Source organism: Emys orbicularis, chromosome 9, assembly GCF_028017835.1.
Source record: "Emys orbicularis isolate rEmyOrb1 chromosome 9, rEmyOrb1.hap1, whole genome shotgun sequence".
NCBI lineage: Eukaryota > Metazoa > Chordata > Testudines > Emydidae > Emys > Emys orbicularis.
In genome coordinates, this window is record NC_088691.1 from 42,972,561 (window position 1) to 42,988,725 (window position 16,165).

Consider the following 16,165-nt stretch of genomic DNA (forward strand, 5'->3'; position numbering starts at 1 on the left):
AACAATAGCGGCTGAATTCCATATCCAGCTAGGGTTCAGCCTGTGAACAGTTTCTCATGTGAGTTTGAATCTCCTGTTCACCTCCCCTAGCTCAGCATCCACTACTCCATATAGAACCTGCACTGTAGCCATGAAACTTACTGTAAAGTTGCACATTTGTACAGCATAAGGCATATACAATGAGAGCCGCAGATTCGGATCAACGGACACATTTTGTGAATTCATGTTGAAAAAAACTGAAATGCTTGATTCTGACACTTTCAAAATGAAACATTTTGATTCTTCAATTCAAAACAATTTTGCATTTCAAAATTTACCTCAGTTTTATTTTTAAAAAGTTGAAACAAAACATTTCATTCTAAAAATTAAAATGTCCGTTTTGACCTGAAACATTTGTTTGGTTCAGCCAGCAAACTGAAAAACCAATACAAGGGTCAGGCTCTGCATTCTCAGGTTTAAGAGTTTTGATACTTCAAAAATGTGCCTGCGGTGTAGACACTATCAGCTCCCAGGGTGATATCATTCCCTCAGAAAGGAGGGTCTTTCCTGAAACTCCACTACTTCTGCAATCTTCATTTTGAGCCAAGTAGCTAAACTTTAGGTACCTGCCTTTCTTGGGAAAAGGTGCCAACATACAGGCACCATCTCCTATCTACCTTGATATTTACACTGCACTCATGACCCCTGGGTTCAAGCCTCTGAAAAGGTCTATTGGGGGGGGGCAGGGTTCACCACTTGTTTCATGTAGGGTTCCCCCCTAAGCAAATCAATATAAGTAACATGAACAGAAAGACTTTCCCAAATCAGAGGCCATATGACCAGTCTTCATATTGGGATGAAGAATAAACCCTTGAAGAAGGACCTGGGGCCAGTAAGCCACTCCAGTAAGATTGTTTGATCATAGATGGTATTTGGTGAAATCTGGTGGACTCCAATGATGAAAAATAGCACTGTACATTCCTGGGTTATAAATCACCCCCAGGCAGGGGCAGTTTAGCAGTATCCATAGAAGGGTGGATTCACAGCACCTAAGACAGGGATCTCTCTCCCATCCTCTATTTTTATCTGCATGTCACTTACTGGAAAGCCCTTCCCTGGTGAATGTGTAACTGGGCTGCTCAGAGCTTTCCTCCCTCCTCATCAGTGCTGAATGCACCATTAGTGAATGATGTCAATGCACTCTCTTCTGGTCTGGCAGCATGTATCCCATTGGAGATGGCATGGGAGAGGTGCTGCTGCTGCTTCTGGCCCGCCACGGCGACACTGCCATTGGTATGGCCCTGCATGTGTTTCCTCTGCACCTGCTCCAGTATCTGTAGCACCTGGAGTTGACAAACAGGATTGGGAGTTGGATATTGAGTGGCAACAGCACTAGCTTCTTTTGCGATCACAAGATGCCACAGTGTTTTTAAAGCCACACTGGCGGGCCCTTCTCTCTTGCGAGTTGCACCCAGCCTTCACTTCAGCTCAAAGACTCTTGGATTGGCACAAGTGAAGAACGTACATTTCAAAGTCCCAGCTGCTGACTGGCAATGGATTCCCCACCATCTTTTAATCTAGTGGAATAAGGAAAACTCTTTGCACTAACATATGAGGCACCTTTCAACCTTGGATCTCAAAGCATTTTACATAAATGGGCAAGTATCATAACCCTATGTTACAGATGGAGAAGCTCGTGCACAGAGAGGGGAAGTGACTTGCCCAGGGTCACACCAGACTCAGGAATAGGACACGGGCATCCTAACTCTCAGTCCCTGGCTCTCCAGCACTAGACTATTGGAGATATCTTTGCCTCCCTGTGGATCTAGGTGCCTCCCTGTCCTTCTAGTACCCACTTAGTGGGGAAGGGAAAGAGAGAGAGAGAAGGGAAAGAGAAATACAGAAAAGAGATGGTTTACCTGGGATTTGGGAACAATGCCGACCCTGAAGAACCCTATGTTTCCACTCTCAATCTTGGTGCAGTCCACAACAGTGGAGGCAATGTTCTCTGGAGAAGGCCCATCGCATAGAACCGCATCCACCTCGATAGTAAGCAACACTCATATTATGAGGCCCTTCTCAGGCAGTTGGTTAAAGGGGGGGAGAGTTCCCCTTTCCCCATGGATTTAGCATTATCTACAGGTTCTAGCCATGCTACAGATTCCCATCCCTTCCCTCTCCTTTTTCCACCTTGCATTGGCCAAAGTTACCAGAAATCCCTGGTGATTTCCAGCAGTCACCCAGTGATCTTGGGTGACTTTGACCAATGCAAAGTGGAATTAATGCACTAAGTAAAACTCAAGGGCCAGAGCCTCAGCTGGTGTAAATCGGCACCATTCCATTTACTTTAGTGGAGCTATGCTGGTTTACATCTGCTGAGCATCTCTAAGGTTGCCTTTGTATGTGTAGGACGTCAGAATGGTCAGATGTGAGAATGGTGAAAGAACAGTTGTCCCCCTTACTCTGAGCCTAAGTCATCCTCACATGAACTTGCCATTAACTTGTTGTCTCAAGTTCTGTATTTTCAGTGGGAAATATCCAGTACATTCATTTACTTAAGGCATTAACTCTGCTTTCAGAGTTTAAAAACTGGAAAATACAAGAATCTGGTAACTTAATTGGCAGTGCTCATGGAAGACGGGAGTCCCCTAAGATTCAGAAAGTTTTAGAACTCCCAGTGGTTTTAGTCTCTAGAGCATTGGTCATAGATTTAGAACTTTAGTTCTGAAAACTAAAACAAAAGACAACAAGGGTTCTAAAATCTTTGACATCCCCAAGGGCTTTGGAACATTAGAATGTCAAGGGCTTTATCACTTCTAGGTCCATAAATGCTCTATGGCACCCACATCCTTATGGATCTGAAGAGAAACCAACCACAGTGGTGGGTCACAGACTGTGCATTAAAAACAAAAATGTTTGTGTAAATATTGATTCCTTATTTTTCCAGCCTTCTTTCTCTCCCTCCCTGGCCCTTCTGGGATAAGCCTCAATGAGCTTCTAATTTACAATCTATCTCAGGATTTTAGTCTTAACCACTGACTTGCCAGCTGGGAGTAAATCGATATCACCTTGTGATCACATCTCCCTCAGATCCCAGGATGAATGTGAAGAAGCACATGGTGATTACCTTGTCTCCCAGTTTGGCATACACCTGATTGTGGTGGGTGGTGTCTGCTTCTCCAGTTGGATTGGCTGATGTGACTGCAATGGGGCCAACCTGGTAAATGAGAACAAAACGAGAAAGTGGGTTTTGATCAGAGCTTCCAGCACAGAAACAATAATGCTCACGGACTCGTTTCACTTTATGCTTTGTTTGTTGAAACACATTTTAACTGAAGGAGGGTGCCAGAGTGTGAGTGTGAGGACAGCAGTACAGTGAGGAAGATACAGAAAACTAGGCTGAATTGAGGAGGTCTTATAGATTCTGCGGCCAGAAGGGACCCTTGTGATCATCTAGTCTGACCTCTTGGATTACACAGGCCAGAGAACTGCCCCAATATAATTCCTGGAGCACATTTCCTCAGGAAGGAATGAAGCATTTTAATTTCATGGGACAGTAAATTATACTGGAACCCCAATGGAAATGTGGGCAGCAAGCAAATTATCAAAGGAGCAGGCAGGGTGTCATGGTTTCGTCAGCAAAGGCCCACAGACACAGTGGTGGGGAAGGGGTCTGATTTGTGGAAGGTCAGGATCAGGTTCCAAATAAATTGCCTTAGTACAGCAGCACCAGCCATCCTACTGTTCTGGGCGATCAGTGTGGCCCCACTTGGAGCTGTATCAATGGGGCATAGGTGCAATGGTCAGCATTGCTGTAGGAAGTTTCCCTCGTGCAGCGCTCTATGCAGCAGTTATGCCACTGAATTGCACCCGACCACACCTTCATTTGCTGCTGCCACCAAGAGTTCATAAGGAAAACAGCAGGAGAAGTGCTCAGCACAAAGCAGGAAAGGGCAAAAGCTTTTCTACCTGGCAAAGGCCAGAGGAAATGGCCTTAGGAATGTATCAAATGGGAAAACAAAGCGCGTTCAGCATGTGGCATTGTGACAGAGAGAGGAGTTGCCTTGAGATGGTAGCTATGTGGATCACATCCTTGGACTGAGCTGTTTCTGTGACTTGGTATGGTAAATACAGCTGTCCACCTCTGCATTATACTAACACAGGGCAGCGATGTTGTCACCCCACGTACCACTGCTGGGGGTAATTTATGGAGCAACAGCATTGGTTCCATAATTTAGGTTGAATAAGCATCTTTTGCTCCACAGTCCACACCTACAATCCAAAAAAGGATCATATTGCATTCAAAATACGAGGTTAGATGTGAATCGGAGGTAGAACTTTTCTAGTAAATATACAGCGAATCGGACAAGAGGGGTGATAATTATGCATTTTCTAGGTTTCTAACATTTGGATTGTTGGGTTTTTAAGCAAATGTTCAACCAAACAACTGCTATGTGTGCATTCAACCTTAACCTTAATTAATATTACGGGCCGGTAATAATAATACTCATCACTTTTCTTCTCCAGAACTTTACAAAAGTGAGTATCACCAAGAGCTGGGCTGGAAAGGATTGTACAATCAGATGAAAAATGTTGAGATTTTGACCATTTTCCTCCATTGGAATGAAATGTCAAAATCTCCAAAACTTTCAGGAACCAAAAATCCAAAAAAACTGTTGGCTTGGGTCAGTCAAAACACTTTGTTTCAATTTTGATCTTTTATGATTATTTACTCAGCTTCAATCGCAAAACAAAAAATCATTCAGAACAGGAAAACTGGCATTTCTTGTTTTGAAAATATTGAAACAGGTTTTGACACTTCCAAAACTCTTTTTTCCAAATCCTTTCCACTAAATGTTTTGGTTTTGACAAATCGGCAATTTTCTATCAAAACATTCCTGACCGGCTTTACATCATCTCATTTTACATTTGGAGGAACAGTGGGGTGAAGTGACTTGCCCAAGATTAGACAGTGACAGAGCTGGGAGAAGTACCTAGGTCTCCTGACACCAGTTCCTAGCCATTGCACCATGTGCTGAATGCTAGTTGTTGACACCAAACCTGTTCACGGTGGCCCATGTGATCATTAGACCCATCACCTTTCTTGCTGCTTGACCTTAGCAAGCCGAGAGAGATGTGCGTTGGTCACTCACCAGATCAATGAGATGTGTGGTGATGGAGCAGTCGGGGATACGGATGGCGATGCTCTGAGAGGTACCGACATATTTGGCAGAGTCTTTCATCCCCAGGAAGTCCACCCATTCCCCTGTAAGGGAAACAGCCACACAACACTTACTGATGGGGGTCGAGTCTACAAACAGTGGTGGTACCCTGTAACTAAACGAGGAATGGTCTGGCATCGTTGCACAGTGTCGCTGTGTTTTGGATCAGCAGTACTCTCCGCCTTGTGGAAAGCTTGACAGCAACAATATTTTCTCACCTCTGGGAACCACCAGGCTAATGGGAGATGGCCAGGCAGCTGCCATGAAATCCCACAGTATGGGGTTGAACAAATGCTTTGTAGGTTCCAGCTGCTTCAGACTCGAAATCCAGAGTGACATGGGGCGATCCTGAGCCTGGCGCTTAGTCCTGGTAAGAAGACAAAAGAAAGGAATGCTCTTTAGCACCCAACGGGAGGTTGGGAATTATTTTCTCCAGTTGCAATGGAAGCAGTTTGGGGGAGGTTTAGACTCAGACATGCCCTTGCACACTTCAGCCAAGCACAAGAGCCTTTGTAGTAGAAGCCGCATGATCCAGCGGATAAAGCCCTCAGCTGGGCGGGGGGGAAGGAGAGCTGGGATCTAGTCCAAGTTATGATACGGACTCATTGTGTGGCTGTGAGCAAGTCACTTAGGCCCAAATTCTCAAAAGTGTCCACTAATTTTGGAGGCACAACATGAAAAAGAAATCAGACCCAGAGGAGGAGTTTTTCCCATGAATATGATTTTTATCTTGACAGTGCGTTCCCACTGCCTGCCCCCACTTTTTGTTCTTTGTACAGTCTTTTGATCTCCCAGCCAATTGGTTCCATCAGCTGGCAGGGGTGATGTTCCTGCTGGATGTTCTAGGGGACAATTACCCAGCTAGTTTTTCCCTCTTCTAACCCTGATCTTCACCCGCAGGCTTACTGCTCTTATGAGGGCTGAATCGTGGCCCTTGCACCTTCAGACCTGTTGCAGCAGACACTGCCCAACAGCAGCTGTCAGTTGCCACTTACAGCCTGTGGCTAGAGTCTCCATTAGACTATTAGAAGAAGCCCTCACCTGGGCCTGTAGTGAAAACACTTACTTGTAAGCTTTCTCTACGGCATCAGGTCGATTGCAGGCTGCCACCAGAACATACACTGTGTCTGTGGGGATGCCACAAGCTCCTCCATTCTTCATGATCTCTAAGAACAGGAAACAACCCAGAGAACTGCTGGGTGATAAACTCACAAAAGAGATATAGATGGAAGAGATCTACTATGGGCCCTCGGCTTCATCCCCTGGCTGCTAAAGTGTTGCCCACTACAGTATATTTTCTAGTGTTCATTAAAGGAGAGTTATAGGTTACATGCAGACAGGCAAGGAGGTGTCCCACTATCCAGAGAGTAACCCTCCCCCTCTGTCCCTTGAAATATCCCAGCAAGGATTCCCAGAGGCTGTGTCATGCTGCAGTGCCAGTCTGTGGGATTTGTATGAAGTAGATGGGATGGCCAGCCAGGGACAGGAACCAGGAGACATTGAATCACATAAGTGGGTGCAAAGCCATTGACTTCAATGGAATTTTTCCCACTTACACCAGCAGAGCATTTGACCCCTACTTCCCACTCTTCTGCTCTAACCATTTGACCATACTGCCTTGGTCAAAATGCCATAGTATAATCAAAGTTTCTAGATTCAGACAGGGGAAAAAATGTAGTTCTTCTATCATGACTTCCTTCAATATGAAACCCCTCAGTTAACCCCTACCCCTGTTCTCTCCACTATACATTTTCCTTACCTGCAATTTGCTTGACTGAGGAAGCTTTCCTGGCAGGCAAGTGAAGGCATTTGGTGCTTCCTCCCCCAATACCACTGAGCGTCACAATAGGCCTACCCACAGGGAAATGGGAACCTTCAAAGGTACTGTTGAAAAGGGCAGAAAGGAAGCAATAGAAGCTGGCCAGCCCAAAGATGATGGTGACAGCAATATCATAGCCAGCTGGCATGGCATTGACTGCATCCAGCAAGAAGCTGATGAGTATGAGTAAGAAGGTGAGGGAGTAAATGAACCAGGAAATGCTTAGGAAGAGAGTGCAGAAGACAATGAAGCAGTTGAAAAGCATGAGGGCGATGATGCCTACAGCTACTTGGAAGCCCCTGCTAGTGCCATAGAGATCACCATATCTGGTTAAGCCCCAGATGATCCACATGACCCCATAGAGAATGAAGGCACTGCTCTCCAAGGTCTTACCACGGGCAAAGGCCACTGAACCACATAAAAGCTTAAGGATCCCTCCGGCTACCACCACCCAGGGTATAACAACAGTAGCAAGTGGTGCCCTTGGGTCCACTGTCATCGTGATAGCAAAGGAAGCAAGGACGCTGCACGCAAAGCCAAGCACCTCAGCATCGGCATACTTGGAATAGCCAAGGTAGGGAGCATGAAGGTCTTTCCCTTCATGAAGTTTGAGATGACTGCTGTGGGAGAGCAAGGCCTTGACTGTTCCCTCCCCTGTAGGGATTTTGGCACTCGCCTTCATGTTGTACTGGTAAATGAGAGCCATAAGGGCCGAGGCCACAAAGATGGCCACGTCCACGCCTTGGGGACCACCTTCAAAAAAACCATGAGGGCGACAGGCTAGGGCAATGCAGTAGGCCACGTAAAAGAGCAAATACAGGCCATCCACCAGGCTTTTAATGGTGATGAAAAGGGCCAAGACAGCAAAGAGGATAGCAAAAACCACCAAGAAAGGGATGGGGAAAACCGGCTCATCCTGCTGCCAGATCCGGTACAGGAGGGAATAGCCTCCAGCAAATTTCAACACAGAGGTGAAACCAAAGAATGTGGCAGCCAACGTATCCAGGGCACGGTAAGAGAAAATGCAGACCCCAATCTGGTAAATCCCAGCTGCCCAAAGCCAAGGTACTTGGCCCACAAATAGCTTGCTGGTCACTCCCAGGAGCCTGCAGCCAAAGACGCTGGCAGACAGCATGTTCAAGATCAGACCAATGACTGCCAAGTCATTCGTGTTGGCACCATTGGCCTGGACCTGCTCATTGGTCTTACTCTTGCCCAGATCTGTGCCAGGAAGGGTGATTTTCTTCTTGCTGAGGAAATAAAGACCCCTCCCCATAGCAAAATAGCCCCCAAGGAAGCAGACAATCATATAATTGTAAGCCACTGCCGAGGAACCAAAAGCCGTGTTATAAAGCATGGCAATTTCATGGGCACAGGCAAGCGAAATGCAAGAAGCAACCATGGCAAGGATGAGCTCTCTTTGAAGGAAGCCCACCACCCCAATGATGAGGAGCCCCAGAGTAAATGTCGCCAGGCCGGGCACCACGGCATTGCGGAAATCACCAGTGCCATTCAGGACCCCTTGCCCTGCCAGGATGTGGATGACTCCATAGCTGCACCACAGCACTGAGATGGTGAGACACAGCGACACGAACAAGGAGGCACTTCTCAGGCTCTTCTGAACTCCTACAAGGGAAATAAACAAAGGAACAGGAATGCCAGGTCACTATGTCTCGGAAGCCACCAACTCGTAGAGACACCACCAGGACAATTAGGTGTGTTTGTCAGTGTGCCAGAATGGCACGTCCCAGCACCACATTTTGATGTAAATTGCATCACTTCTTAATGATAATGAACTTACACAAGTTCCCACAACAAACTCTCTTCCATTTTCCACACCTCCAACCCTTGTCCATGGACGGCCCTGCCCAGTCTGGGTCCCCCAAGCCATTATCGTCTCTTCGTCCAAATTCCATGATGCCCATAAGTCAATAATAATTGTCACACTAGACTAGTACAAATAAAGTGCTGGTGCTCCCTTCTCTGGGTTTCCCGGTGCATCCTGTCCGCTCCATTTCTGTCTAGTTTACATTGCCAGCCCTTTGGGGCAGAGCCTGTGTGTATTATATGTCATGTACAGCACGGAGCACCTTGTTGGCACTTAATACATAACCAGTCATTCACAAAGAAGCATAGGTACTGCCTGACCAGATCAGACCCAAGGTCAATCTAGTACAGTGCCCTGTCTCCGAAAGTGGACAAAGAACTTGATTAGAGAGACTTAAAGTTGAATGCGAGTTTGAATGGAATTCAGCTATCACCCCAAAACAATATTACAACTTTACAAACATGCTACATGCCCTCTTTGCTTCCTATATTAGACAAGCACCTTCCATGGTGCCTCAGGATTTCCATGATCACATAACCCCTAGTGTTGTGAAGTTTATACCTAGGCTGGGAGATGCTCATTCTGGGCTGGAACTTGGCACCCAAGAATTTCCCCATTTCCATTCCGTTCCGTTATGGCCCTGTGAACCAGTGCCATGTTGGGAGGGGGAGTGGCAGCACTGATAGAGCAAGGCATTGTGGCATTGTGCCTGTGCAATGGAGGAACAGCTATGCCTCAAGGGAGCTGAGGTGCAGTAACCTTAGAAACAGAAGTTGTTACAGCTGCTCTTCCCTGACACACTTCCCCCGGAGACTGCAGTGCTGACTGACCTCTCCTTTAGTGCTCCCATGTAGCTAGCAACCCAGTCATGGTTGCTCCTGCACAAGTGTGTTAGGGGTAAGAGGCTCTCCATGCTTATATCAGTGCAGGGTGGCCATAATTTAACCCTTTGTGTTTATACCCCCAAACTACTGGAGTAATAATTAGGCAATTCACCTCTAAGGGTACAAGAGCTCTCAAGCCAACTTTCTAATTGCACAAAACTGAACACTCTTTCCCTGCCCCTGCCCCTGCCCCTGCCCCTGCCTGGCCTCTTCTCTGAGGCCGCGTCCCTTCCCCTCCCCTTCTCTGAGGCCCCACCCCTACTCACTCCAGTCACCCTCCTCCGTCGCTCGCTCTCCCCCATTCACTCACTTTCACTGGGCTGGGGCAGAGGGTTGGGCTGCAGGAGGGGGTGAGCGCTCCACCTGGGAGTGCGGGCTCCAGAGTGGGGCCAGAAATGAGGGATTCAGGGTGCGGGAGGGGGCTCCAGGCTGGGGCATGGAGTTGTGGAGCGGGAGTGGGTGAGGGTTCGGGCTGGGGTGCAAGCTCTGGGGTGGGGCTGGGGATGAGGAGTTTGGGGCACAGGATGGGGCCAAGAGGTTTGGAATGTGGGAGTGGGCTCATGGCTGGGGCAGGGAGTTGAGGTGCAGGAGGGGGTGCAGGCTCCATCTGGGGGTATGGGCTCTGAGCTGGGGCTGGGATGAGGGGTTTGGGGGGTGCAGGAGGGGGCTCAGGGCTGGAGCAGGAGGTTGGAGTTGGGGGGGGGGGTGCGGGCTCCAGGAGGGGGCTCAGGGCTGGGGTAAGGGATTGAGGTGCAGGAGGGGGTGCAGGGTGCAGGCTCTAGGAGGGAGTTTGGGTGTGGGAGGGGGTTCCAACCTAGGGCAGGGGGTTGGGATGCGGGTGGGGGTGCGGGGTCTGGGAGGGAGTTAGAGTGTGGAAGGGGGTTCCAACCTGGGGTAGGGAGTTTGGGGTGTGGGCTCCGGCCGGGCGGCACTTACCTCAGGCGGCCCCGATCAGTGGCACAGTGGGGCTAAGGCAGGCTCCCTGCCTGCCCTGGCTCTGCGCTGCTCCCAGAAGCGGCCAGCATGCCCGACCCCTAGGCAGAGGCACAGCTAGGCAGCTCTGCGCAGGGCGCACTGCCCGCGCCCGCAACCACCGCCCCTGCAGCCAATGGGAGCTGCAGAGCTGGCACTGGGGGTGGGGGCAGCATGCGGAGTTTCCCTGATCGCCCCTGCATCTAGGGGCCTGCTTTAGCCCCAGTGCGCCACCGACCGGACTTTTAACGGCGCTTTTCGACTGGGCATTCCGGTCGAAAACTGGACACCTGGCAACCCTAGGGTGTTCACTGGCCTTTGTCATGATTGATCACCGCCTAATGTGAAGACAGCACCTGCCCACTGGGCTGAACCAAGGCTACCAACCCATTTCACGAGGGCCTTCAAAAAGCTGCTCCATGCTAAGGGCCTCATCCCAAGCCCAGTGAGGCCAATCGATAGATTCCCATTGACTTCAGTGGGCTCTAGATCAGGCTTTAGGGCAGCTTTGTGTCAGCACTGGCTGAGAGTAGATCTGAACCCAGTACTTAGAGTTTAAAAGCTTTGTTACCCATGACCACTCCCCTCTGGTTAGCATTTTGTTTAATATCTAGAAAAAGTCCAGGACCAATACAAGGCAATCCCATTAATGCCTCCCTTAAAATAAATGTATTGAAACCTAAGCATCAGTCTCTTCATTCCCCCTGGTGGGGAGACATGAGTAATTCCCCAGTCAGTCAAAATAGTTTGAAACTTTTTATAACCTGTGATGATAACCTGTGATTTCCCCCTAAACTGATTATAACCTTGGCAAACTACTTATTAACATGTGTCTGACGAAGTGGGTATTCACTCACGAAAGCTTATGCTCCAATACATCTGCTAGTCTTAAAGGTGCCACAGGACTCTCTGTTGCTTTTTACAGATCCAGACTAACACGGCTACCCCTCTGATACTTATTAACACACTGTTTAATTCACTGACTGCCCTTAAACTATCATTCTTACAGAGTTTGGAAATTGTATTTATAATGAGCGAACCTCCAGTGCGGTGAACCTAACTCAGTAAATGATTCATTTAGAACTGATGTTTCTTTCTCAAGTCCCTCTGCACATTGACAAAACTGCTGGCAAAATAGAGGTCAGTACAAAAATATGTATAAAGCTGCAGAAAGGGCTGTTAGGTGCTAGTGCTCCTGGTCTTACCTGCATATGCCAAGAGAGCTGATATAACAAACAGAAGGACTCCCAGAGCCGTGCTGGGGATCAGAGGGGCTGAGCTGGTGAAGCTGTAGGAGTGCACAGCTAGCAAGAGGGATCCTGCATGGAACACAGGGGAAAAGAAACATCTTAAAAGCTTTCCAGGAAAATCGGAGACGGGGGAGATAAAGAAGGAACAGAAAAATGCAAAGAAAGAAGGAATCAAGAAAGAGGAATGGAAACAGAGAGCAATCGGGGAAAAGAGGGATCCAGGGAAGAGAGACAGAAGGAGAAAAGAAAGAGGAAAGTGAATCTCAATAAAGAATTCTGTTAGAAACTACACTATATTGGAAAGTTTAGGTTTGACTCCCAACCAAATGGAAAAGTTCAGCTCAGTGTTTGAAAGGCAAGACAAACATGTTATTGACTGCTTTATGCAGATTGGTTTATAGATCTAAGGGTTTTATCCAAGCAAGGAAGATTCAGAGAACCCATTGCGGGGAAGAACTCTTTCTTTCATAACAGAATCTAGTTAGTCCTTATTTAAAATGTGTAACCTCATTATACAAGAAAGTCAATTCCACCACCAGCCTCCCTTGCCAGGTAAACTTGGTTCCTACCTGAAGCAATGCCCAGGAGCCCTATGGAGTAATGAAGTGACTGGACCCGGCCCTCTGCCATGACCAAGTTTGCTGAAGACTCAAAGGCAGTTTGAAATGCTGTCTCTCTCCCTTTTCCTAGCTCTTTATAGTCAAACCTACTCCACTAGCTGCTGTTCCTCCCAGCACTCCACCCCTTTCCCTAACAGTAACAGCTTCAGTTATATTTCCCTTGTGAGTAGCAGAGCAGGAAATACAAGTGGGCTGTTAAGCGTAATAAACTTCAGTCTGTGACTCAGCCTGTGTTGCTCCTAACTTTCCCTGAAGGCCTGTTAATTTTACTTTTGATTAACTCTTGCTAAAAGGACACCTTATAAATGATTGGCAGAGGTTATTTTCATGCTCCCCTGTTGCCAATGGGACAGTTTGGGTACTGAATAAAATAGTTCTAAAAAAATCCATCTGCTGGTTCTAACAAGCACACCTTCACTCTCTGAGCGGCCCTGGGTTCCGTCATGTCTCCTGATTTTGGACTTAGTATTCCCCTTAATTCCTAACACATTTAGAAATGCCAACACTGGCTGGTGTGTGCACTGCTGTTGTTAGCTGGATAGAATCAGGCCTGCTCAAGGGTATGTGATTATGCCGCCCCTGCAGGCTGCCCTACAAAGAGGATTCCATCCAGCCTGGATGTCCTGTGTCTTTTTCTCCCACAATAAGAATGTCTTTGTTGCCCCACTGCCTTTACCACTGAAACAGCAGGTTCTGGAGCCCTACCCTATGATGGGATTTAACCGTTGTAACTCTGAGCCATGTCAGGTGAACTCCAATCTTACCTGCACTCCTGTGTTGACATAAGGTTAGCGGAGAACTAGGTCTTAGCAAAAATGAAGCCAGTCCAAAAGGGAACCTGGCAGAGAACTGGAAAAGATAGTTGCTACCCTTCCAAATGTTCCTCAAAGCAAATGACAATGCAGAAAAATGGGAGAGGGTGAAGTTCTGTATACGGATACTCATGGGATGGCCAGATGTGTGGGACAGCTATCCTACATTCCAGTGGGAGTGTGAATGGAGCTATAAACTGCTCAGCAAAGGCGTTTTAAAATGCCAAGAATAGCTGCAATCTGCATTAGAACGTCACATTCTCTTTACAAGAAAGTAGCTGCCAGGTCAGACCATTGCCCATTATGTGACGGGCCTGTCTTATAATAGCAACGTCATGTAAGGGCTTGGCTACACTTGCAAGTTACAGTGCATTAAAGGAGCCCTGGGCGCACTAGCTCACTACCCGTCCACACTGGCAAGGCACATGCCATGGCTAGAGCGCTCCTGGTACTCCACCTTGGCGAGTAGAATAACGTTTGATGCGCCCCCGCTGGAGTGCCCCAGCATCAGTGTGAATGAGGTGTTGCATTACTGCACTCTGATCAGCCTCCGGAAACGTCCCATAATCCCCGTAAGTCAAGTGGCCACTCTTGTCATTGTTTTGGATATGCCCTTTGAAAGCTCCGTTTGACAGCCGGCATGCTTATCTGCTCCGAGACAAAGCAAGTGTAGCCATGCCCTTAGTCTGAGGAGTTAACAGATAGGATAGTCTCAGAGACACATTTACTGAGCAATCACTTGATGAATACAGCCTGCTAGAGAAGTGAGGGGGCCATGGCAGAACAAATAACAACCACAAAAGGCAAAGATGCTCAGACAGACCAGAACCAAACAGCAATTCAAGCGCTCACAATGTATAATGTATCTATTGGGCCAAATCCAGATACGGCGTTAAGTGGTGATGTTAGTTACACATCGAGTGGAAGTTGGTCAGAAAACAGTGGTAAACAGGGGCCTTAATAGAGCTTTGTGGGAAAATTTCTACAGCATTGGCCAGCATTTAAACACTCCCTCCCACCGATTTGTATCCACATAATTATTAACATAGGACCCAATCCTGTGAGGAACTGAGCTCCTGCTGAATCTCCATTGACTTTAGTTAGATTGGGGGCACTCAGCACTTCTCAGGATTGAGGTCATGATGAGGGCTGAGTATGAGCAAATGTTAGTATTTTTAAGGGCTCCCAGTTCTGTGCTGTGCTTCATCCCAGAATCTCCCCTCTAGAGCAGTTTAATTCCCATTACTGCTCCCGAGTTGGTTTTCATTAAACGCCTGAGGTGATGATTACATTTAATTATACTCACCCCTCTTTGACAGCATAATGCCCTTTCAAGTCAGTGGGATACCTTTGGACTTGTTTACACTTGAAAGTTAATTCAGATTAACAAAGAGCATGAATTTAAAGTGCTATAGCTATTCCTGATAACTCCATGTGTAGACACTCTTATCCAAAGTGGATTAAGATAATCTGGAGTAAGGCACTCTTATTCCAGAATAAGATTGCTACAGTATGTCTTCACTACCCGCCGGATCAGCGGGTAGCGATCCAGCCACCGGGGATCTAGTCTAGACGCGATAAATTGACTCCCGAGAGCTCTCCCGTCGACTCCTGTATTCCAGCGCCACGAGAGGCGCAAGCAGAGTCGACGGGGGAGCGGCAGCAGTCGACTCACCATGGTGAAGACACCACAGTAAGTTGATCTAAGTATGTTAACTTCAGCTACGTTATTCACGTAGCTGAAGTTGCGTAACTTAGATTTATCCCCCTCTCCCCCTCCAGTGTAGACCAGGGCCCACCAAGAATAGTTATTCTGGAATACATGAATAGATATTCTGGAGTCACTCCATCTGTAGACAATTTTTAATTTTTAATTGACTTTAACAGGGGTTGGCTCAGGCCCTAATATATCTCTACATCTACACTACAGGGGGGGGTCGATTTAAGATACGCAAATTCAGCTACGCGAATAGCGTAGCTGAATTCGACGTATCGCAGCCGACTTACCCCGCTGTGAGGACGGCGGCAAAATCGACCTCCGCGGCTTCCCGTCGACGGCTCTTACTCCCACCTTCGCTGGTGGAGTAAGAGCGTCGATTCGGGGATCGATTGTCGCGTCCTGACGGGACGCGATAAATCGATCCCCGAGAGGTCGATTTCTACCCGCCGATTCCTGATAAACAGGTGTGCAGTGGGGTCGATTTCTACCCGCCGATTCCTGATAAACAGGTGTGCAGTGGGGTCAGCACCATTTAGCACGGGGAGGTATTGTAAAATGGGAGACAGCTCGGCCAGTTTGTAACACCCAGAAATGGATTATGTTTGTGGTGTGCACTAGATTTGTTTACCCAAGCTATATCTACTCAGTAATATGACTCCATCTAATTGTCTGAAGGAGGGAGAACTAATATTTTTTTCAACTACAGCATGACTTGGCAGTTTTGTATCTAAACCAGGAAGGAGTGAATTTGCACACTATTTGCATCCATAGATATCAGTTGGGTTTTTCCACACCCATCATGCAGGTCACCTGCGTTGGGACTAGTAAAAGCAGTGTAGGGACCAACTGTGCATTGGGATTAAATGGACCTTAATTGGACTTTTCTCCCTCTCTAATATTTGCGCTGCTCATTCTGGTTTATAAAGGAATAGCCATGAACACATAGTGCCTGGTGTCATTGTTTTTTAAAGTATGCCAATAAAAACTGCAGACACAGACGCCGTGGTGATGGGCACGCTATCCATAGTTGTAATAAATAATTAGCACCCCAAACTGTAT

General features: G+C 47.4%; 1 protein-coding gene across 1 annotated transcript; it reads right to left on the reverse strand.

Annotated features, from left to right (window-relative positions):
- Nucleotides 1-1,118: 1,118 nt before the first annotated feature.
- On the reverse strand, nt 1,119-14,708 carry LOC135884086 (uncharacterized). The gene is made up of 10 exons (XM_065411381.1): nt 14,693-14,708; nt 12,524-12,595; nt 11,910-12,023; nt 6,961-8,646; nt 6,268-6,367; nt 5,420-5,568; nt 5,133-5,245; nt 3,107-3,196; nt 1,899-2,021; nt 1,119-1,322 (listed from the first exon to the last, which is right to left on the reverse strand). The coding sequence occupies exons 1-10, from the start codon at nt 14,706-14,708 to the stop codon at nt 1,119-1,121; spliced, it is 2,667 nt and encodes an 888-aa protein (XP_065267453.1).
- Between the last annotated feature and the right edge of the window lie 1,457 nt (nt 14,709-16,165).